The sequence below is a fragment of the Emys orbicularis genome, chromosome 7 (assembly GCF_028017835.1).
Source record: "Emys orbicularis isolate rEmyOrb1 chromosome 7, rEmyOrb1.hap1, whole genome shotgun sequence".
Lineage (NCBI taxonomy): Eukaryota > Metazoa > Chordata > Testudines > Emydidae > Emys > Emys orbicularis.
The window spans coordinates 20,559,176-20,582,042 of record NC_088689.1 but is presented as its reverse complement, the minus strand read 5'-3'; the positions used below and the strand labels follow the sequence as shown (position 1 = coordinate 20,582,042).

Genomic DNA, 22,867 nt, shown 5'->3' with positions numbered 1-22,867 from the left:
GAGGGAAGGGAATTCATAGACTTGGCCCTCTCCCCTGGTTCCTTGTTGCTGTTGACTGGGAGGGCAGTCAAAATGACTATTTATGGCCCAAAGGTCTGTATAAGATGCTGTTGTATCACCTGAGATACTGCCCCATTTTTTAATTTAAAAAAAGACATGAAGAATATTCCTTTGCCAACATGTGTTCCATTTGAATAAGAGAGCCAGGATATAGCCTTCTGCTGAGTTATGCTGTGTTAAAAGAAAAGATAGCCAAGCTTACTAGCCAGTGGGAGACTTTGGAGAGTTTACCAGTGAGAAAAAAATATCAAGGCACCAAAATATACCAGCTTCTTGCAATCAGGCCAGGAGAAGCCACAGGTTATCACTGGGTCAAGGAATTGATCAGATCAAGCTTAGTTAGTGCTCTGTGTTGTTGGAAATAAAATTCCAATGCTAGACTCTTCAGCCCCCCCCCCCTTTACACAGGAATACAAGTCTGAAAACTCTGTAGAAATGCCATGTTTCCAGGGTGTGTGCTGTCATGTTACAGTAATAAAGAATCACAGAAGTCACTTTCTCTAAACACTGAACAAGGAACTTTATTACAGCAAGAAAAAAAATTAACTCCAAAGCTACTCTCTGTGCTTCACTGTAGAGCTGCTGCCTAGGTTAGAACCTGCTATAGATTTAAAGAAACAGTACACATATCCTAGGCTGACCAGACAGCAAGTGTGAAAAATCAGGACAGCAAGTGTGAAAAAACTGGGGTGGGGCTAAAAGGCACCTATATAAGATAAAGCCCCAAATATTGGGACTGTCCCTATAAAATCGGGACATCTGGTCACCCTAACTTATCCTCAAAAGCAGAGGGCATGTGCAGAGGGCCATCTCCACACTCTCCAGCGTGTGGTAACACAAAGATCTTTGCCACTCACTGAAGAGCAGGAATATTGGTGGGGACAGGGGAGGATGGGAGCATGGCCAATGGGCCTATTCATAGTATAGATGCAGTGGCTCAAAAGCTTGCGTAGTTAATGGAAGCAGCTGCTTCTCCTTTATACCTGGCAGTGGCAGCTGAAGCCTGGATTCACTGGTGATCCAGTCCATACAAACAGTTCCTAGGGATAAAGCCCTTCTAGTTTGTTTATGGAAACAGTTTTGTTCATGGAAACAGGTTTTGGCCTTAAGGGCATATCATGGAGAGCATTCAAGTTCATTCTCCTCCAGGGACAAAAACAATGGATGAAGTGAAGAGCATGCGGGGACACTTACTGGGTGGAATATGAAAAGCGTCGCCTTGTCCCATTTATTGCATCATCACAATCCAATCCATTCTATTCCTATCAACATCAGCATTGTTATTTGCACCACAAAATGTCTGGGAATCTGGTCACCATTCAATGTACCTCTCTTCGGAGTCCCATCCTGCTGCAAGTTCCTTGCATGCAGTGACTGACCTGGAGGCCCTACACCATATCTGAAGTGACAGCCCAGTGGCAGCAAGTGGTGAGGCTTTTCCCGAGAAACTGAAGAGAAACTTAGAAAATCCAAATAACAAAAGAGAAAAAATGAAGGGATGGGAAGAAGGGGAGGAAGAGAAAAATCAAAGGAAAGCAGGAGAGGAGGAATGAGCACGGTTTGGGGGAAGCTGGAGAGAGTTTAAATACTGTTCCAGAAGTGCCAGGAAGTAAAAATTAGAGAAATAGAATCAACCCGAGAAAGAGACAATGGCACTAAAGAACAACTCACTCTAAAAAAGAGCGACAAAAGGTCCAGAAATGAGGGAAGGAGTGGAGAGAATGAGAAATACAGAAAGGAATGCAATGTGAGATTGAGAAAAGAAAAGGAGGAAAGGGAAACAAATGAAAGGACATATGGAGAGAAGCAAAGGAAACAGGTTAGACGAGACGTGGTAGAAGTGAAGAGAGAGAAGAGACAACGGAGAGGAGAGAAGAACAGAGGCTGCCAGAAGCAAGTATCAAAATCACCAGCTCTCACCACACCCCCTCCCTTGCTCCTAAAGTAATTGCTGTGAATTGCTCCACCTCAGTTATTCCCATTGCAATCTGTTACCTTGTTCATGCCTCCCCTCCATCTCTGACCGGGGTACTTGCTCATTCTTCCCAGCAGCTAGTGAACACTTGTTTCTGAGCTTAAACATGAGAACAACAGACAAGTGCAGAGAGAGGCCAATATGTTAGCAGCAACTCTTGGAAGTGAAGAGTAGGAGGTGAGAGGAAGGGGGAAACAAACATGTCAGCATTGAGTAATTCATTCATCATTCTTACTTTCTTCAGAAGAGAGGAGTAATTTCAACTCCATAGGCCAAATTCTGCACTCAGTTGTATACAGAAGTCACTTGGAATTCCACCCTTTTATAACAGAAGCAAAATTGGACTCCTAGAGGAGATTTCATAGATTTTGATGACTCCTCTTCCTTCAGTGATTAAATAAACACATGGACTCAGTGAACAGAGTTGTTTAGATGCTGCAGACATTGTTAGGAAGTCTGAAGCCATATGAAAATTGTCTGGTTAAATTCATCATCATCATCATCAACTCTAAAAACTACTGAGGTTTGTCAAAACCTTTGCAAAAGTTTGCAAACCTCCCAAGCAAAGCTGGGTCCAGTTGCAAGTGAAACTGGCTGGTTTCTGATTTTATCCTGAAGTGGTGTGAAACCCAAAAATGTAACAAATGTGGGTTGAGATCTATTCAAAGCACAAGTGTGGTAGTGGATAGAGTGCCAGCCCTTTCTGGGTTGTTGATTTATGACTATGTCCTAGGGAGTCATGAATTTGAGGACCAGCTTCATTGTTTCAGCATGAATACCAGCTGATTAAGAGAGACATTAACAAGGGCTCTTTGCAAAGCCATTTTGCCTGCCTTTTCAAACAAAAGAAAGTTGCCAGGGTGACGCAACCTTTTAGAAAGGGATGTGAAGTCCTCTCCTGAGAAATGGATGATATTAGCTGATGAAATTTGTTTGGGATACAGGGGGTTTGTGGCTGAGTATTCTTGGAAAAGCGTGTAATGAGTCATTACTGCCAAAGTATCTTTGTTTTACACATATTTTACACAACTGTTCAATGCTATTCTGAGTGGGGCACCATAAACATTCTTCTGAAAATGGGCAGAATGTTTCTGAAGAAATTACATGAAGATATTTAAAACATGCACTTTTCTGGCAGTGGAGAAGTAAATGTGAATTGCTGCTAGTTTCCAAGTTACTTTAATTCCTTTAATGTCATATTAAAGGCCTGCAGATTAAAAAAGGAAACAACATACTTCAAAAACTACTAGCTCAGAAAAGCTTTAAAGACTAATTTATTTTGCAGGTGCTTTTGTGTTGGGGTTTTGGTTTTTATTTTATTTTTCTCTGGGTATTTTACTGTATTTTCTACTTGGTGTGACTGGGTAGGGACTGAATTTTGGCTCTGTAATACTATATAGCCCTTTATACTGTATATACAGATTATGAAGTGTTTGAGGATCCTTTTTGTTTTGTTTTGCTAACCCCATGATGAGCTTGCTGGGCTGGCAGTCAAAAAAAGCCTCTTCTGACTTGTAAACTGAGAATATTTGAGGCCAGGCCATAGGGCCCCCATTCTGTTTGCTGATGTAGCCTCTTAACACCACTCTGCCAGTGTAAAGGAGGCATAGACAGTCTTCCATATCTTAGTGAGATTCTGCGGCTGGTGTAGGGATCGTGGAATGGCTCTATCCAGGGCCGCCCAGAGGGGTGGGGGGCAAGTGGGGCAATTTGCCCCAGGCCCCTGGCCTCGGAGGGGCCCCCATGAGAATATAGTATTCTATAGTATTGCAATTTTTTATTATGGAAGGGTCCCCCAAAATTGCTTTGTCCCAGGCCCCCTGAATCCTCTGGGCAGCCCTGGCACTATCACCCTCAGGCCTTATCCTTGTCATAGCAGGAGGATTGATAATGTGTCAGAGGCATAACCGACTGTACGGTCTGGTATGAGTGGACCCAGTCGCTGGGTCCCACACGTGTACAAGCCAACAGGATCTGGGTAGAGTCTAGACACTGATTCTTGCTCTGAGACTCTTGGGCATACTCCCAGGCTCAGACCTCTTACCTCACCCTCTTCTGTGGGATGTGGAATGCTGTCTATACCCTGGAACCGGTGTGTCACATTTTCCAGGCCATTTACAAATATCCTCTCAAAGTTCCATCGACACCCTCTGGGCTTCCCAATTTAATCCTTTGAAGGACAATGTGGCAGTAGCGGGTGTGACAGTGTGTTCACTTCCCTGCTCACCCTGGAGCTCTGGGTAGGATTGTGCCTAACTGAAGGACAATCCCTCATGAGTTGATGCAGCTCCCAGCCTCCTCCAATGGGAAGAGTGTCTAAAAGCTGCAACTATCCTCTTGAACTGGAAGATATAAACAAGAGAAAATAAACACGGGAGCCACTTTACCATTCCTACTGAGTAGCTTCTCTGACTGTAACCATGCTCGTCAACAGGGCTGGTAACAATGATAAATATTCAACAGAACTGACTTTGGGTCTGATTCTGCTCCCACTGAAATCAGTGGGTGCGTTGTCGCTGTCTGCAGTGGTTCACAAGGAGGCTCATACTTTATATATAGGTGCAAATGTGTTGGTTCAGTGCGTGTTTCAAGACCTGACATAATTATTTGTGATTTGGTGAACTGCTATTTCCCACTTCTTGTAGTGTCTTCAATGATGAATCAAAGCAATGAATGAAAAACTGATATTTTCAATATCTGGTCTGATGTCTTTGTGTCTGCTTCCCTGGTAACTCATAGCTCCATCTGCTATCCTGGTAAATTCACGGGCAGTGTTTTAAGGGGATCTTTGGCACAGTTGTTTTATAACTTCACGGTATTTTAAAACTAAATAAGGTCATTTAACAATTGTAGGGTCTAGTATTGTGCCATCTAAGTCAATGGTAAAATTTCTGCTGGCTAAAATGGGAGCAGGATTGACTTTTAGGGGTATTTTTAAAAATAACATTTGTACAATGGGATTGCTCTCCCCACAGTGAGCATGAATAGCTTTCATTAGCAGTTTCAAAACATGTTTTTCCCCCCTGATTACAACTAGATTTTTTCACTTGTTTTTCACAGGAATAGAAAATGTTCTACCTAAAAATATATGTAATAGTTGAATATAAAAATCTGAAGTACAGCTGTAAACGTTATTGGCCCAAATGTCCCCTCTGCTACACCCATGTCACATCACTGACATCAATAGAATTTTTTGCACATGTATCTGAGGGAAAAATTTGTCCTGACAATTTAAAAAAAAAGCATAATCTTTCTTTTCAGCAAAGGGTAGAGTTTGATAAAGAGTTTCAAACCAACATTCATTTCAAAATGAAAAGTTACTGCAGTACAAAGTAACTGATATATTTTTGTAACGAAGCTCGGTCTACCTAAGATGGCATGTCTGTTGCCATCCTAGATCATGGAATGTAGCCTATGCAGGTGCCCAAAGTATTGAAAGGATTCCTCAGAATGCTTTGGATCTGTCACTTACTCTGGCTTCCTGTGGTGATAAGAACAAGGGGAACATAATACCTGCCATACTAGGTCAAATCAATGGTACATCTAGCCCAGTATCCTGGCCCGACAAGGGCCAATACCAGAGCTTCGGGGGAGTGTACAGAATAGGGCAGTTGGAATGATCCACCCTGTCTTTCCCTCCCAGCTTCTTGCAGCCAGAGGTTTAGAGTAGCTGCAGTCATAGGGTTGCATCCTTGACCATCTTGGCTAATAGCCTTTCATGGACCTATTGTATATGAACTTATCTAGTCTTTCTTTGAACCCAGGTATACTTTTGGCCATCACAACATCCCATGGCAATCAGTTCAATAGGTTAATTGTTCTTTGTGTGAAAAAAATACTTCCTCTTGTTTGGATTAAATCTGCTGCCTATTAATTTCATTAGTTAAACCTAGGTTTTTGTGTTTGTGGGAAAGAGTAAATAACACTTCACTTTTTCCACACAATGCTTGATTTTATAGACCTCAGTCATATCCTCCCTTAACTGTCTCTTTTCTAAGATGAACAGTCCTAATCTTTTTAGTTTCTTCTCATGTGGAAGTCGTTCCATCCCCTTGATCATCTCTGTAGCCTTTCTCTGAATCTTTTGTAGTTCCACTATATCATTTTTGACCAGAACTGGACACAGTATTCAAGGTGTAGGTGTGCCATGGATTATATAGTGGCATTGTGATATTTTCTGTCTCTTTTCTAACAGTTCCTAACATTTTGTTAGCCTTTTGACCTCCGTTGCACACAGAGCTGAAACGTTCAGAAAATATCCATGGTGTCGCCAAGATCTTTCTTGAGTAATAGCAGTTACTTTAGAAAGTGAAGCAGTACTTTTTGATGTCTCTTCTCTTATGGAAAGTTGTGAAAAATATGATCTCTTTCAAATGTGTGCATGCAGTTCTGAGAGCAAATGAACTAACTTTCAAAATAAGAGCTAACATACTATGGATTGAATAGTGCAGCACAGATTCAGAATATAATACTTAATGATGAGTTATTTCCATTGTAAAGGCTACAAGGAGTCCGGTGGCACCGTAAAGACTAACAGATTTATTTGGGCATAAGCTTTTGTGGGTAAAAAAACCTCACTTCTTCAGATGCATGGATCTGAAGAAGTGAGGTTTTTTACCTACGAAAGCTTATGCTCAAATAAATCTGTTAGTCTTTACGGTGCCACTGGACTCCTTGTTGTTTTTGTGGATAAAGACTAGCACGGCTACCCCCTAATATTGTAAAGGCTGTTTTTCATGGGGGCTTAGTAATTCAGCCATTTTAAATTGTTGCACACTGAAAATTTTTCATTGTGCTGGGGAATTTTGTTAATGGGATCATAATGATTTAATAATATTGTTGGTGAGTAATCAATAGTCGTCAAAGCAATAAAACCATTTAGGGCTACATTGTGCCTCTAAGGCACTGCCCATCGCAAGTACCATTGCACCATGCCAGGGGGGAAATAAAGAGACATTCTGCCTTGGAGGGTCACAATGACTCTCAGAGCTTCCCATTTGCATCATGAGTGAGAGTAATTTGTGACATTCCCTTTAAAAAGCTAGAGCACACACCCCTCATTCACCAGACAGCTCTGTGGTTTGTACCATATGTCCACCTACTCCTCTCCTCACCTCACACTCCTTTTAGCAAGCTGCACCCAGGGGATAGCAGGTCTACCTACAGCCAGTGCACTGCCTTGAACACAGATGTTGCAGTCTTTTTGTGAAAGGTGCAGGCTCCCTGCTCCCGCTGTGCAGCTATGTCTTAATTACCAACCATGTTATCCTCCAGTACTTGGGATGTAAAGCATAGTGGGTATGTTTTGCTTGATGATAATACATTGTGTGTCAGTCTAACTGTATCAGCATCCAGATATGGTGTGGTGGTTACCCTTCCACAGTCAACAGTTACCCCAAGTTACTACACATCTCCAGGAAACCACAGTTCTGCATTATACTTAGAAAAAACAATAGCTACATTATAGTATAGTTCAATGTAGGATGAGTTGTTAGTGCTACAAATACTGGCTACTTCACAGGAACAATAGTTACACATCTTACATGAGGACTACAAACATGTTTAAATAAAACTTTAACAAATTCAATGGAAATGTCTCAATGTTTTATCCAAATACGGTAGTAAAATCAGTAGCTCCTATGCACTGACACGCAAAGAGCTTTTATGATGTATCATACCATTACAAACTATTATTTATCCCGACTCCCACTCAGTGCCATGAATATGGAGATTGTGACAGCTTCCTTGAAGTTGATAAGCTCTCACTGCAAGAATTGTCCTAGCTACCATTGAAATCATGTTGACTCTGTAGATCCTTCATGCCTAATAGGATTTCACTGGAAATGTCTAAATGTCTAAAAATAAATTTAAATAAATAACTAAATAAACTAAATCAATAATCCAGTGTTGACATAATCATAGACTAATTATATCATATTTATGGCAGTGCATTCTATTCTTAATAAAGAATGCTTTGCATTAACTATAGCACTGATATTTCATCTTCTATGATACTGTCTTAATGGAACCATATAATGGTTTGAATTTGTTCCTCCGTTTAAAAATAAAACCAAGTCCAGATTTGTAAAGGCATTTAGGCATTGGTGCGCTTAGTGTTGCAACATGTAACTGATTTAGGAGCGTAAACCTCATTTTCAAAAGGAATTTAGGCACTTAGGAAAATTGGTGGGATTTAGGTGTGTAAATGCCTAAATTCCTTTTGAAAATGAGATTTAGGCTCCTAAATCAGTTAAGTATTGCAATGCTGAGTGTAGCAGTGCCCAAGTACAGTACCTCTAAAGATCGGGCCCAAAGACAATAAGCCTTCACCAACTTAAATGTGGAATGCCCTTGATTGATTTATTTAACTTCAATTTTGTACCTATATTAATATCACTGCCTGGTTCTTGTATCCTGGGAGGAGCTTTGACACACAACACAGCTTGGAGGCTATTTAAATTAATGCCTTAATCACTGCTCTCTTTGGGATACTTAGCTGGTGGTCTAGGCGAGGTGGTCCTGTTTACCTACCCAATTGTATTTATGGGGCATCAAGTTCCATTGATGGAGACAGCATCATATTGTGTTTATAAATATTTTTTTGTTATGGCTTTGTAACATATGTTGAAAATATTTTTCAGGGTGCTCATTGAATCACTTGGTGACAGTGGTCAGAGAATAAGTAATTGTCATTCCCAAGATGAGTGTTCTTGAACATTTAAGCTAGCATGCAGTATGTAGGTGGGGAGCATAGTTTGACATGAACAGAATTTTCTTTAGGCAGTAAGGCTGATGAGAGGTATTAGAACAGCAACAGACAAAACACTTGTACAGGGTAGAGTTCTGTCAGTGCTAACATATCGCCTCAGTGGAGAGGAGTAAGATGATGACCTCTGACTGAAGAAGCATCTGAAGAAGTGAGGTTTTTACCCACGAAAGCTTACGCCCAAATAAATTGGTTAGTCTTTAAGGTGCCACCAGACTCCTCGTTGTTTTTATGGAAACATTTTGAAACAGGTATACATAAAACATATACAAATACCATGAGGAAGGTCATTCCACTTCCTGGTCAGAGATCAGATAGCAATATGCTGCTCTTACTGTGTATGTCCTTGATAATCAAGGCTTGGTTAAAAAATGTGCACTCTACTCTCCATCAGTAGTTTTGACTTGCTGGAGCAAAAATGATATTATGACATGTGATACCTGATGAACAAGACAGACACTTGTTACTGATACTTACATTCATAGACTGGACTAACGTTTTCAAAGGCCAGCCTCTACTTTGCATGTGCCAAATAGCTTGATCAGACTTGCACCTGCATCTTCTTGGTGCTAACATGTGCATGCATGTTAACACCTGCATATGCACTTTAAATAACCTAACACCTATGCACACAAATGTTTTCATTTGCATCCCTTCTCAATGGGTTTTTCAGAGGCGTTTTCTAAAACAACCCCCCCAGGTCTGAGACTATTCAAAGTGCTGTATGCACATACTAATTTCATGTGGATACATGAGGAGGCCAAGAAAATTTACTCAACTGAGCACTTAACAGCCAGACAAAATGCTAGACACAGGCAAGAGACACAATTAAGGGTAGAAAATGTCACCAAAAAAACCCCAACAACAAAGTTTAAAGTGAAGGTGAACCAAACCTTTGTATTTATTGTCCAGGAAGATTCACCAGGGGCAATGTGGTGAGGAATGCATTTCAGAACAAAGCAATTTCCAGGTGAACATTTTTGTGCAGAGCAAGCTGTAAATGATAAATATTCTCAATTAGATTGTAAGTGCTTAGAGCCAGTCACTGTCTCTTTGTTATATACTTATGCAGCACCCAGAAGCGGCGCCAGGGTTTTTGGCGCCCTAGGCGGGGGTCCTTCCGCGCTCCCGGTCTTCGGTCTTCGGGGCACTTCGGCGGTGGGTCCCGGAGCGAGCGAAGGACCCGCCGCCGAATTGCCACCCCCCCCCCCAAATCCTGCTGCCCTAGGCAACCACCTAGGTCGCCTAAATGGAAGCGCCAGCCCTGGCAGCACCTAACACAATGGGACACAAGGAAACTGCAGCTGATGCCCAGCAAACAAGGGCTACACATGCTGCCTCCGCTGGATCAGCTTACTTGCAGTAGACTGCTGGTTGGACACCTCTTAGTATAAAGCTTCCTGTTGCTGCCTTGTCTGAGCAACTAGTTGCTAAGTCCGATGTTGACCAAACCCCAGAGACAAAGTCTCTGCTTCCTTGCCTGTTTCCCACTTCATACCTGTTACCACATCCTGCTCCTTGCCCTAACTCCAGTTAATGACCTTCACCCTCCAGCATTTAAGGACAGAAACCAGGAGTCTGATCAGCTCTTAGTGATCACTAGAGCTGAAATCAATGATAAGCTGGTCTGGGGGTTGAGACTTACACCTGGTTAAGTGTTGCATGACAATTACTCCACTTTAACCCTTGGTATGGCTTCTAAATCTGACTCTGGCTGCCACCCTTGGTGTGACTCTTAACTGTAATCCCAGCTCTACTCTGGGCTCTGACTGCTAGATCAGTGCTATCTGTAGGCAGTACTAGAATACAATTACACCTATTTCATAGAACTGGAAGGGACCCTGAAAGGTCATTGAGTCCAGCCCCCTGCCTTCACTAGCAGGACCAAGTACTGATTTTTGTCCCAGATCCCTAAGTGGCCCTTTCAAGGATTGAACTCACAACCTTGGGTTTAGCAGGCTAGTGCTCAAACCACTGAGCTATCCTTGCAGCACCACCAAGAGGGTCAGACATATTTGGGCATCAGAGAATTTGGGCAACTGGGTGACTACAGAAATAATTAATTCAATCCCACTTAAGCCCTAAGAATGAAATTTTCAAAAGAATTCAGCACCTAGCACCAGATTTTCAAAAGAGCTCAGTACATTGGAGATTAGGTTCTTTTTAAAATCTGGCCTTAAGTGTCGCCATGGCAGCTATTGGGTGCTGAGTACTTTTGCAAATCTGATTCTTATTCGGATCCTACATGGATACTGAGCTCTTTTGAAAATCTGGTCTCAATAGGGGGCACTGAGCACTTGAAAATCTGGCCCTGAGCTCTTCTAAAAATCTAACTCTATGAGTGCACAGGCTCTCTGAAGAGTTGAATTTCACCCAAACTCAGTATAAAGCTTTTGGTCACAAAAGCATAGCTCAATTATTTTTTTATTATTTTAAAAGTTAAACATTTTAAAATTTCAGTTATTAAAAAAAATACCCCATTGCTTGACAAGCTGCATGATTTAAACTCAATATATTTATTTTAATTAATTTTGGTTACATATTGGCCCTCATGTGGTTAGCCTGAGAGCTTTTGAATGTTGCCTATAGGGAGAAGCAGTTGGATAGTGGGCGTTTTAATATTAACACTTTTTTATATTTAATTGCTTGTGACTACAAATTCCCTTCTGATGCAGAAGTTCACTTAAATTCCAATATGCTGTTTTTGTCATCCATTTATATATATATATATATATATATATATATATGTGTGCAGTGGTGTTGTAGCAATGTTGGTCTCAGATTATTAGAGATATAAGGTGGATGAGGTAATATCTTTTACTGGATCAACTTATGCTGGTGAGAGAGACAAGCTTTCGAGCTTACACAGAGCTCCTCTTCAGGCCTGAGGAAGACCGACCTTGTCTCTCTCTCGATAAAGTGGCATTAATAAGAAGGTGTTGGAAAATTTCAGCCTGGCCTAAAAATCTGTTTTGTCTTGCCATGTTTTTTCTTTTTCTTTCAGAGATCTCTGATTGAAAATGCATGCTATAACAGAGGATGCAAACCTGTTCTTTGCCCATTTTTATTTTCCATTCATTTTTGGTGTTTGTAATGCAGTTAAATTGCATTATGATGACAGCAAAAGAATAATTTGATCAGCTGGAGCCAAGTCCATTGTAGACAGCATTAACGCTCCCTTTGTACTGTAGTCTAATCTCCAACATCACTGCTATTTCAGTCCTGAGCCACTGCCAGTCATACTGAATTGTGTTAAACTGTGTGGTGGCTCAGTGATGTGGACAAGCATCCACTAGGGATTAGGATGAAATCACGAGACTTTTTAATTGTTGCTTAGTTAGCTCTTCATCATTATAGAGATTTACATTATATTTTTATGCGCTTAAGCCCATGTTTAAATAAAAAAAACCCCAAACAATTACAATTCTGGATCTATGTACTGGCTAGAAAGCAGGCAGATAACAATTAGCGATCTGCCTCTGTGCCATTTCTGCACCTGGCATTAACTGTATTGGTGTAAGCCAGGGTTGAAATGAGCTCTGTCCTGCCATCTATTGATGAACTTGGAAGAAAGACTCCAGGAGCAGACCATATTTGCATAGACATACCTACTGTGCCTAGGTGATCAGCAGACAGACCTGCGTTGTCAGAATGATCAACTATGGCTGTTTTGGGTTATCCTTAGTGTATGACTATGTATACAGCTGAACTGTACTAAGTAGGAACTTAACTAAGGGTAGATCACCCTAAATTTAAGCTCACTCACTAAGCATGGAGTATTGATGCCAAAGCCAAGTGCAAGGGGATAAGGATAGGTGTAGGTGTTCTTACCTGGTGGTGGGCACTCTGTTTAAGGAGTCCTAGATACCATTTGACCTTCACCCTCCAGCATTTAAAGACAGAAACCAGGAGTCTGATCAGCTCTTAGTGATCACTGGAGCTGAAATCACTGATAAGCTGGTCTGGGGGTTGAGCCTTACACTTTGGGTGGGGATGATGTTGCGGGGAAAGGCAACACAGGATGCAGCAAATGGAGCAGCAGCAAGGTTCCCTTTTACCCATTGAGCTGGGCTAAGAACTGGGCTAAGTGGTGGAACCTCAGAACACAGCATCATAGCCAGCAGCAGCAACAATAGCAATGAACAGCGGCAGGAACTGCAACACTGACAAGCAGCAACAGAGGTGGCAGCATCGCTGAACTACCCGTTCACTCCCAGAAGCAGGAGGTGGATCCACCTGAATGCACCCCTGGATTCAGACAATAAACCGCAAGTGGGGCAGGATTTGAACCGGTTCTGTTGTGTAATGCTAAGAGGAACTCCTAGAAATTGAACCTGTCCTTTGTTGCTGACAACACCACTTCATGTTATATTACTTATGTTGGGTTGTGCTATGTCTATCGGAGAGAAGGGACGATGAAAAGGACAAGTACGGAAGTAAGATCCAGAAGTTGAGAGAAAGGAAAGATGGGGTGAGAGGCTGGGAAATTAGAGAGAGGAAGGAAAGGGAATGGAATTTATAATGTATTAGAAGTAGGCACATTATAATGGAGTGGGGCATAGAGGGAGGGGATACCTCATTGTTCTTGTGGCATCAAAGTACTTTGAGATGTGGTCAGTAGATTTCTGGTGTGAATGATATGAATGTTTCCTATTTAAAGAGAGGAAGATGAGTCCAGTGGTCAGAGTGCTAGCCAGCAGGATGGGAAACATGGGTTTTGCTACCTGCTCTGCCACAGACTTCCTATGTGATCTAGGGCAAGTCAATTAGCTTCTCTGCCATTGTAAAATGGGGATAATAGCGCTTTCCTATGTCACAGAGAAGTTGTGCGGAGTTTAGATACAAGAGTAATGGGAGCACAGAAGTACCATAGATGGATAAAATGTATACCATATAGAAACATTAAATATCAACAATAAAAGATCCACCACGCCCAGGACATTTCAATTGTGTCTTGATTTTTGTGTCTGTCTTCTGTGAGATTAATAAAACCTACACAGAGATAATAAAATCTTCACAACAAAGGCAGACCATTTTTATCTTTTGTAGATATGTTGTTATTACAGAGACAGAACAGTCTGGCAGAAACAACTTAAAAGAAGAAATGTTTTTTTGTAGGAAATACCTGAATCAAGCAGAATCCTAATAGACCCATCTTTCTTGTCATTTGTAGGCCTTTTTCCTTTATGCCTTTTGGTTTGTGGGAGGGTCATGCCAGCTGCATTTAAATCTATATCTATATTAGAACATTGTGGAGCAGACACAACAAAACAACATGTACGCCCTTTAGTGGCAGACTGTCTACCAACAAGGTTTATACTGTCCATCCTGTGCACAGAAACTAGTTTGATAAGGAATTCAGTATTTTCATGATGCTGTTATAGGGAATTTCTATGTATTAGGGGTCTGGAGCGCATGACTTAGGGGTCTGGAGCGCATGATTTATGAGGAGAGGCTGAGGGAACTGGGATTGTTTAGTCTCCAGAAGAGAAGAATGAGGGGGGATTTGATAGCAGCCTTCAACTACCTGAAGGGGGGTTCCAAAGAGGATGGAACTCGGCTGTTCTCAATGGTGGCAGATGACAGAACAAGGAGCAATGGTCTCAAGTTGCAGTGGGGGAGGTCTAGGTTGGATATTAGGAAACACTATTTCACTAGGAGGGTGGTGGAGCACTGGAATGAGTTACCTAGGGAGGTGGTGGAATCTCCTTCCTTGGAGGTTTTTAAGGCCCGGCTTGACAAAGCCCTGGCTGGGATGATTTAGTTGGGAATTGGTCCTGCTTTGAGCAGGGGGTTGGACTAGATGACCTCCTGAGGTCCCTTCCAACCCTGATATTCTATGATTCTATGATTAGCTTTTCATGTGTTCACAAGGCAGATAGGTACCTCTGATTTAGTATACTACAGGACTATTGTAGATCCCGATATTTGTAGAATTAATTCAGCACAGCTTCCAGCATGTTCTCTATAAAAGAGCTATAGATGCCTAAAATACTGAAAAGTATTCCTATATTCCCTTTAATGGGAAAGTTCTGTTGTTAAATGTTTATACATCTTTTATAAAGAGCCTTGAGAAGTTTTGATATGAAGTGCTATTAAAATTGTTATTGTCTTCAAATCTCAGTACTAATGTCTAGTCTAGTGCATGCGCTAAACCCTGAAGTAGTCAGTACAGCAAGGTGAAACAGAGATGTTGCCCAGTGTTTCCTCTACAAAGAGACTCTTGCTGGTTGTGGCAGGATTTCTCAGAGAAAGTAGAGAACAATTCATTATTCATCTGCTCCTGCATTATTTAATTCAAAGGGAATTTTGCAAACAGTGTCAGTGGGAGACAGACCAAGCCACATTGTGGGAGAGAGGGGGTCACTTTCTTGCTCTGAGCAAGAGGAAAGGTGTGCTTATTTGTTGCAGTTTATCAGATACCTCCTAACCCACAGGCCCCAGCTAAATGAGGACCAGATGTGTGGGCTGCCACATTAGCCTGGCTTATCTTCTACCACCAATCCTGTACAATCCTTTCAAGCTGCACATGTATCTGGGGGTAAGATCTAGCCACATTTGTATTTTAATTGACAGGCTTCATCTGAGAAGCATGTTACTTGTTATCACTTCCAAGAAGTTACAGGTTCAAGTCTGATCAGTGCCCATTTTCCTTTTGTAGAAATGTGGACATTTACAAGAGTGTGAAGTGAGAAAATCAAAATGGAGATGGTAGCATAAAAAACACTTCTTAAGTCAGGAATATAATTTTAGCCTCCACATGCTTTCTTGTGTCAGTAAATTGAGCTAGTTCCTTTAAAAGAAAATGTTAAGGACCAGAACATTTGCCACGATATCAAAAAAAGAGATGTTTAATACTGTCATAGACTGGTGGTTTTTACATTCTACATCTGTGCTGCAGTATTATTATAACATTCTCAGTTATATGGACTTTCAGCTATGATCTGGAATCTTGACATAAAGAAACTCAACGTTTGATTCATTTTTCCAATACATTCAAAACCAGTTCCTTAAGGAAACCAAGGAATAAGGACTGATTTTTATTTTTCATCCTCATTTTATTTACAAAATCCAAATAAAAATATTCTGTGGTGCATTGCAGTAGGTGGCAGGAAAAGGAATGATGCCTTTGGGTTTGCAATAAAACCTTCTTTGGTCACCCATCCTGACCTTTTGGTTATGCCTCCTGTCCTTGACAAGTTGCCATGGAGAATAGCAAAAAATAAATCCTTTTGTGTGTGTGTGTGTGTACATGTGTGTGTGCACACATTTCAAAGTGTGGACTTTGCTCTTGAGCTTTTTTTTTCACTTTTTGACTGAAATTTATTTTTTGACAGGGGTTGTCTCCTAAATTCCTCATTTCCATCTCTGCTGGATGTAAATCTGCCTCTGTAAATCTGTAGAATTTATGATCACAGTGGCTTTCCTAGGGCAACCAACACATTATTTCACAAGATCAGGGAAGGAGAGATGCTACTATAAGTGAACTGAATGTATACGGAGCTCGGAAGTTGCTAGTTATATTGTTTTGTATCATTTTACAGCCAGAAAGACTTGAGACGCCAGCATGGCATTTCTCAGAACTTATATCCTAGTAAATCCCCTGTCTCTAGAGATCCTGCATTGAGATACAGAAAATTAATACAGTGTTCTGTTTAGGGTGTCTGGATTTTAACAATTATTTAAAAAATACTGCAGCAGCGTGTGTTTTGTGGGTGTTTTTTCAGCTTTGAAGTACAAAAGCAAAAACTCCAGTCTCTCTGATAATATCCAAGTTTTTGCAGTTTAAACTAGTAGTAATGGCAAAGTTCGTTTTTTTTAAAAGGCTGAATATTGATACAAAATGCAATCAATTAACTGGTCTGGAAAATGCTCATGGGGGGACAGATTTACAAGACGCACATAGGTACCTAACTTAGGCCTGGTCCACACTACCCCCCCACTTCAGACTAAGGTACGCAAATTCAGCTACGTTAATAACGTAGCTGAATTCGAAGTACCTTAGTCCGAACTTACCGCGGATCCAGACGCTGCAGGCAGGCTCCTCCGTCGATGCCGCGTACTCCTCTCGCCGAGCTGGAGTACCGGCGTCGACGGCGAGCACTTCCGGGATCGATCTGGGATCGATTTATCGCGTCTAGACAAGACGCGATAAATCGATCCCAGAACATCGATTGCCTGCCGTCGGACCCGGAGGTAAGTGTAGACGTACCCTTACAGAGTTCTTTTTAAAAGTCCTGCTGAGAGCCTAATTCTTACTGATTTTCAATGGGAGCCAGGCACCTAACCTGCCTAAGCACTTTTGAAAATCCCCCTAGGCATCAATCTGCATCTGTAGGTACCTAAGTATTTTTGTAAGTCTGGCCTTAAGTGCTTACTACCATCCACAATCTTATTTTCTTTAATGGGAATACTCCTACACTCAGTAGCACGTAAGGCCCCACAAGTCATCATATTTTTGCTAGCAGGGGTTGGTTTACTCATTATCTGGGAGGTCACCTCATGATGGAAGAGGGAGGAAAACATCAGTCTCCAGTTTTGCAGAAGTTTGGTGAACATGGGATGAGATGGTTCAGAAGGCTAGAAAGCTGGTGAAGCTCCCTTTTGCCACCCAGCTGTTATGCTATACAAAGCACACGGGATCTTTTATAGAGGAGAAGGCAAAAACGCCGCATTTATTGAGAGTACAGCAGTTAGCATATGCTTTTCAGTCATGCACATGCACACACACACATACATACACACAGAGTCCTGCCAGTTGATGTTTATAGTTACCAGTCCAGAGTCTGGATTAATCTAGTGGCCAGCCAGATTGGTCGCAGAGGGGAGCCGGGCTCTGTCGGTCACGATCTGATGCTCCTGGAATGTGGCAAGACGAACCCAAACCCCATGGCAAAGCACCCTGCTTTTATAGTCTTTTTTTCTCTGTTGAAGTCTATGGATTTTGCTGTGTCAGTTTTTGACCGGTTACTTCTTAATTGGTGTAAACATTCCGATACACCTCCGAGAGGGTCATCCTGTCCTGGTTTAGATTTAATCAATTGTCCTTAGGGGTGCCAGTCTTCACCTTAGAGTCGTCAATCTGCCCTTCCTTCATTATGGATGCGCATTGATGGTGTCATTAAGTCTCTTCACTCCTTCTTCCTGGACCATTTGGCTATAACAATGGCCTTCACACCTTATCGTTTCCTGATGCATATATTCCTCATTCACACAAACAGTCTTTTACAGTTAAAGATATACAGAAGTTTTTATGTTGAGCAAGAAAAGGCATTGTAAATTAAGTCTTTCTAAATCTTATAATCAAAACAATTTACATTGGGGCCCAGGCCTTCAACGTTCCTCTAATCTCCTTAACATAGACACAATACAAGATCCTGTCTCTTACTTTCTAAACCTTAAAACAAAGAAATGTATATTTAACCAGAGTGCCTAATTTGTAATACATATAGGAAACCATAGTAGACATAACTTATCCTAAAACAAAAGGGTGACCATAATCAGTCATAAGGATTGTTCTGGTCTCTATTCCTTTCTGCTATTCAAAAAGGGTGGCTGGCAGGATGAAATCAAATCATACATTAATTCTCATAGTACAATTATAAAATCCTGCTCCTACACAGCCTCCCTTACTACCCACCAACAAACCATAGTACTTCCTAGAACTAGCTAGGGGCTAAATTATGACTTTAGCCCCAGATAAAGGAGCTTCATGAGCTACATCATCCCAGGGATAACTCCAGCCAGGCACTGTGACTCAGACATACCTCTCTGGGAGACGGTTCCTCCCCTGATCCATGCTGGCTCTCGAACCCAGGAAGGAGGGGTTGGGAAGGAAATAAGTGACTGCTGCTCTTAAAGGGTGTAGCTTACTTCCTCCCTCACACCTGACTAGCTCCTCTGGTCCATGAGTAGGGGTTGGAGCCAATGCTTCACCCTTTCCCTGCCCCCCTCTACTATCTCCACTCCCCTCACAGTAGGGAGTACCAGTGAATAGGGACTGTGCTCCATATCAGATTGACCACAGGATCTGGATAGGTCTGATTCACTTGAGCATAGAGGCGGTGGCTTCTTACTCCTCCATAAACCCCTGATTAGCTGTGTAACACACGGGCCATAAGGTAAGAATGGGAGGTCCTGGCCTGGGGCTGGCTACTAGAAGTAGAGAGGGTCTGGCTGCAGGTGATGTGGAGAGGAGGGCCCCTAAAAAGTTCAAGTCTATGGAGCTTGGACCATATTATTCCTGTTTTTTATTCATATTGCAGTAGTGTCTAAAATCCTCACTTGGCTAGGGCCCCAGCCTGCTGGGTATTCAGCAAGATACCTCTTTGTGAACCTGTAGGGTTTGGTTCCTTTCCATCTGCTGTGAACCCAACTTCAGGGTTCAGTTCAAATGCCCTTTCTTAAAACACCAAACTTTTCAGGATTCATGCACCCCTAATTTTTGCACCTGGAAATGGAAACAGCCTGTTATTAGAAGTAGGATGAGCCACTGAATGGAAATGCTGTTGCTTAAAATTCAGGGGATTTTACTCCTAGAGTATTTATTTACTTTTTTCATCCTCACTGACAGTAACAATAGGAATTATAAATGTTTTGTGGCTGGGGTGGGCAACAGTCATGGATAATGCAAATTCTCTGGAGTTGATGCATATGGTCTGGATAAACCATCAAAGGTGCTAGAATGTGTTTAGACACTGGGGGAAGGAGAGGGCTGATCCTCTTCCTGGAAACCCAGAACATTATCTTGGTTGTGCTGTTCATTTATATCTTAAGTTTTTTAATTGTCTGCCAAAACCAGCTCTGCATTTCAGTTCACCAGCCAAGTGCTGACATTACTTTGCCAATTGGGATTTCCATAATTAGCAGTTTTATGAGTGTTGCTATATTAAACACACTTGCATAAATTTACAAAAAAACCCACAACAAACAACAAAACCCTTTGCCTTCTGTCTAGGAGTGACTGGGTGACGTCTTATAAAGTAATGGTGAGCAATGACAGTCACGCATGGATCACTGTCAAAAATGGATCTGGAAATATGGTGAGTACCACAGAACAGGAGCGCCACAAGGAATAGTGGGAAAGCATAACTTGGGGAAAAAAGAATCATATTGACTTTTGATGTGCCAGGTAGTAGTATATATTCTTGAGAAGCTCTGTGAGGCCAAAAGGGGAACGATGTATGTATCCCCCCTAGTCCTTCTCATTGTCTGAGTGCTCCTGCTCCAGCTCTGCCAGTCCCTGACCCACTTGGCAGTGTAGATCTGCAGGGTATCAGATCTTCAGGGTACCATCTATTATTTTGAAGAACTGGCCCCCTCCCGCTCCTTGCACACAGGAGGGGATAGATCAAATACAGAGTCCCCTCCATGGGCCAGATCCTAAGCTGGTGTAAATCCATTGATGTCAGTTAAGTACACTGATTTACAGCAGATGAGGATGCCCGCAGGGTGCACATTGTTTGAGAGAAACTGTGGAGAAGACGGAGCTGTGATACTTTCCCCTTTTACTCTGGCCCACTAATATTTGAGCTGAGAGCATGTTCTCCCTGAAGAGCAATTCATCTCTGAGTTCCCCTCACCTACCTATCAGGGCACAATCTCATTCCAACTTTGAGTTTGATCTAGTTCCAGATGTTATTACCAAAGGTTCGGTGAGCCCTGTTGAACTGAACTTGACGTTTTTGTATGTTTGAACCTGAATAGATTTTTGAAGGAAACAGCGAGAAGGAGATCCCGGTACTCAATGAACTGCCAGTACCAATTGTTGCACGTTATATCCGTATAAACCCTCGGTCATGGTACGAAGAAGGGAGCATCTGTATGAGATTGGAAATCTTAGGCTGCCCCCTGCCAGGTAAGCACAGTTCTCCGTTACATTTGGCAGGATTGCCCACAAACTTTGCCAAGACCACATTACTCAGCTCAGAAGGAGTCCTAAAGCCTGTCCTGGCATTAATAGATCTCTCTTGAATGGGCAATCAAAGTTGTGTAAAAGGTAACAGAAATACATTCTACCCTGCTACAACGATAGTGTCAGTGTAATTCTATTCAAATGCAACTAAAAGATATGTATAATGGGCATTATTAATAAACCAAAATTACACATCTGATCTAATGAGGAATTGCTCTTATGTTCAAGCTGAGATGCAGATTCATAAACCTTACCGGGTGCACATGTACCAGAGTGTTAATAGAATGATGCATTGAAAGGCTCACTTGTGAATTGCCTAGAGTCACAGATTTTAAGGCCAGAATGGACCACTGTGATCATCTAGTCTGACTTCCTGCATAAGATAGACTAAAGGACTTCCCTGAATAAATTCCTGTTTCAGGTCTGATAGCTGTGCTTGGACTAGAGCATATCTTTTAGGGGGGGAAATCCAACCTGGATTTAAAATTTACCAACTCTTGGTAAATTTTAAGTGTTGGCAAATGATTCCATTTCCCTTTAATACTACAGAAGTCACACATCCTGAAAGTCAACAAAAGATCTTTTAAATGCTAGATATTTCATTAATCATACTCATGCAAAAAATATCTAGTGCTTCACTAGGTACCATATACAAGATGGAAACTAAGTCAAGGCCATTCCAGAAAAAGGGCATTCAAAATTTCACAATGCCTCAAGCTTATATCTCAGTTATGGGTTAGCATAACCTAGTGTCAGGTTTATAATTAGATATTTATATATATATATATTTGTATATCTGTTTGTTCAAGTCTTTTCTACGGTTTTCAACTGCTCATTCTAAATCTTTCATCTGCTTTTTTTCTTTAAACTTAAATTCTGGTATTTTGGGGATAGGTCTTCCCTTTTTTTTTTTTTTTTTTTTTTTTTTTTGCAGGGGGCTATGAATAGTATTTTTAGAAATACTAGAAGCAGAAAGAGAACTGCCTTTCTAGAGCTTATCATTATTAATTTAACTGCTCCTGTTCTGAGACTTGCTGCCACCAATTCCACTGTTGATGTAGGGTCATCCCACTGATGGAAAGTTCAGCAGAAAGAACCTGGTGGACTAGCAGAGAGTAATGCGCACCTCAGATTTCCATTTGAAGTATATTCCACGTGGCTCTGGTTAGTGTGTCTACAGGCACATTCTTTAAAATACTGGATGTCAGACAGAAGTAAATGAGAAGCTCTTCCTATTACCATGGAACCAGTAGCAAGTGCACAGGACAAGCATAGTGTTGTCCAGGGGATAATGAAGATGACACTAATACCATGGTGGAGAGCAACATGTGCTACAGGAAAGGTGGAAAGTTCTTACAACCGTTTATTTTCAATTCTGTAAAACTGCACTTGCTTTATTCAAGCCAGAGAAGAAAAGAGGCAAAATGTACTTTAGAAAGTAAATGTTTTTAATAATACAATAACTATGTTATAAATATTGGAAAAACTACAATTGACAAAGGTCAAATTCTACTTTCTCATCATGAGACAGTTCACAGTAACTCATTTGACTTCAATGGGTTACATCGATTGACAATGATGTAACTGAGATCAGAATATGACCCATTGTAAACGCAAGCTCGCCTTCACTTTGGTTGAAGTGACCAAGTTCTGATTTCCTTCTCATCTTGGATTAGAATGGAAACAGTGTCAGGTCCTTACTTATATCCATGCTGTGACGAGTTCGGTCACAGAAACCCCTTTGGGACTGCTACCTGATGTTCTGGGACTACCTCTGAGCCCGTTTTCCCTGCCAGCTTGGGACTCCAGTTCCTTGCCTTGTTTGAGCCAGACACGCTTGCCTGCTGCAAACACAGATCCAAGTCTGAACCATGTCCCCCACAAGCTGCAGGCTTAAAAAAACAGCTTAAGAAGTGCTCCTCTCTCCAGCACTCAGATGCCCAGCTCCGAATGGGGTCCAAACCCCAAATAAATCCATTTTACCCTGTATAAAGCTTATACAGGGTAAACTCATAAATTGTTCACCCTCTATAACACTGATAGAGAGATATGCACAGCTGTTCCCCCCCCCCCCCCCATTAATACATACTCGGGGTTAATTAATAAGTAAAAAGTGATTTTATAAAAATACAAAAAGTAGGATTTAAGTGGT

General features: G+C 41.5%; 1 protein-coding gene across 1 annotated transcript in view; it reads left to right on the top strand.

Moving 5' to 3' along the window:
• Window positions 1–22,867, top strand: part of CPXM2 (carboxypeptidase X, M14 family member 2) — a 118,622-nt gene that overhangs the window by 53,587 nt on the left and 42,168 nt on the right. Inside the window, exons 5-6 of the mRNA XM_065407710.1 lie at window positions 19,759–19,843; window positions 20,508–20,658. Coding sequence (XP_065263782.1) covers window positions 19,759–19,843; window positions 20,508–20,658 — 236 coding nt within the window. The remainder of the gene's footprint in view (window positions 1–19,758; window positions 19,844–20,507; window positions 20,659–22,867) is intronic.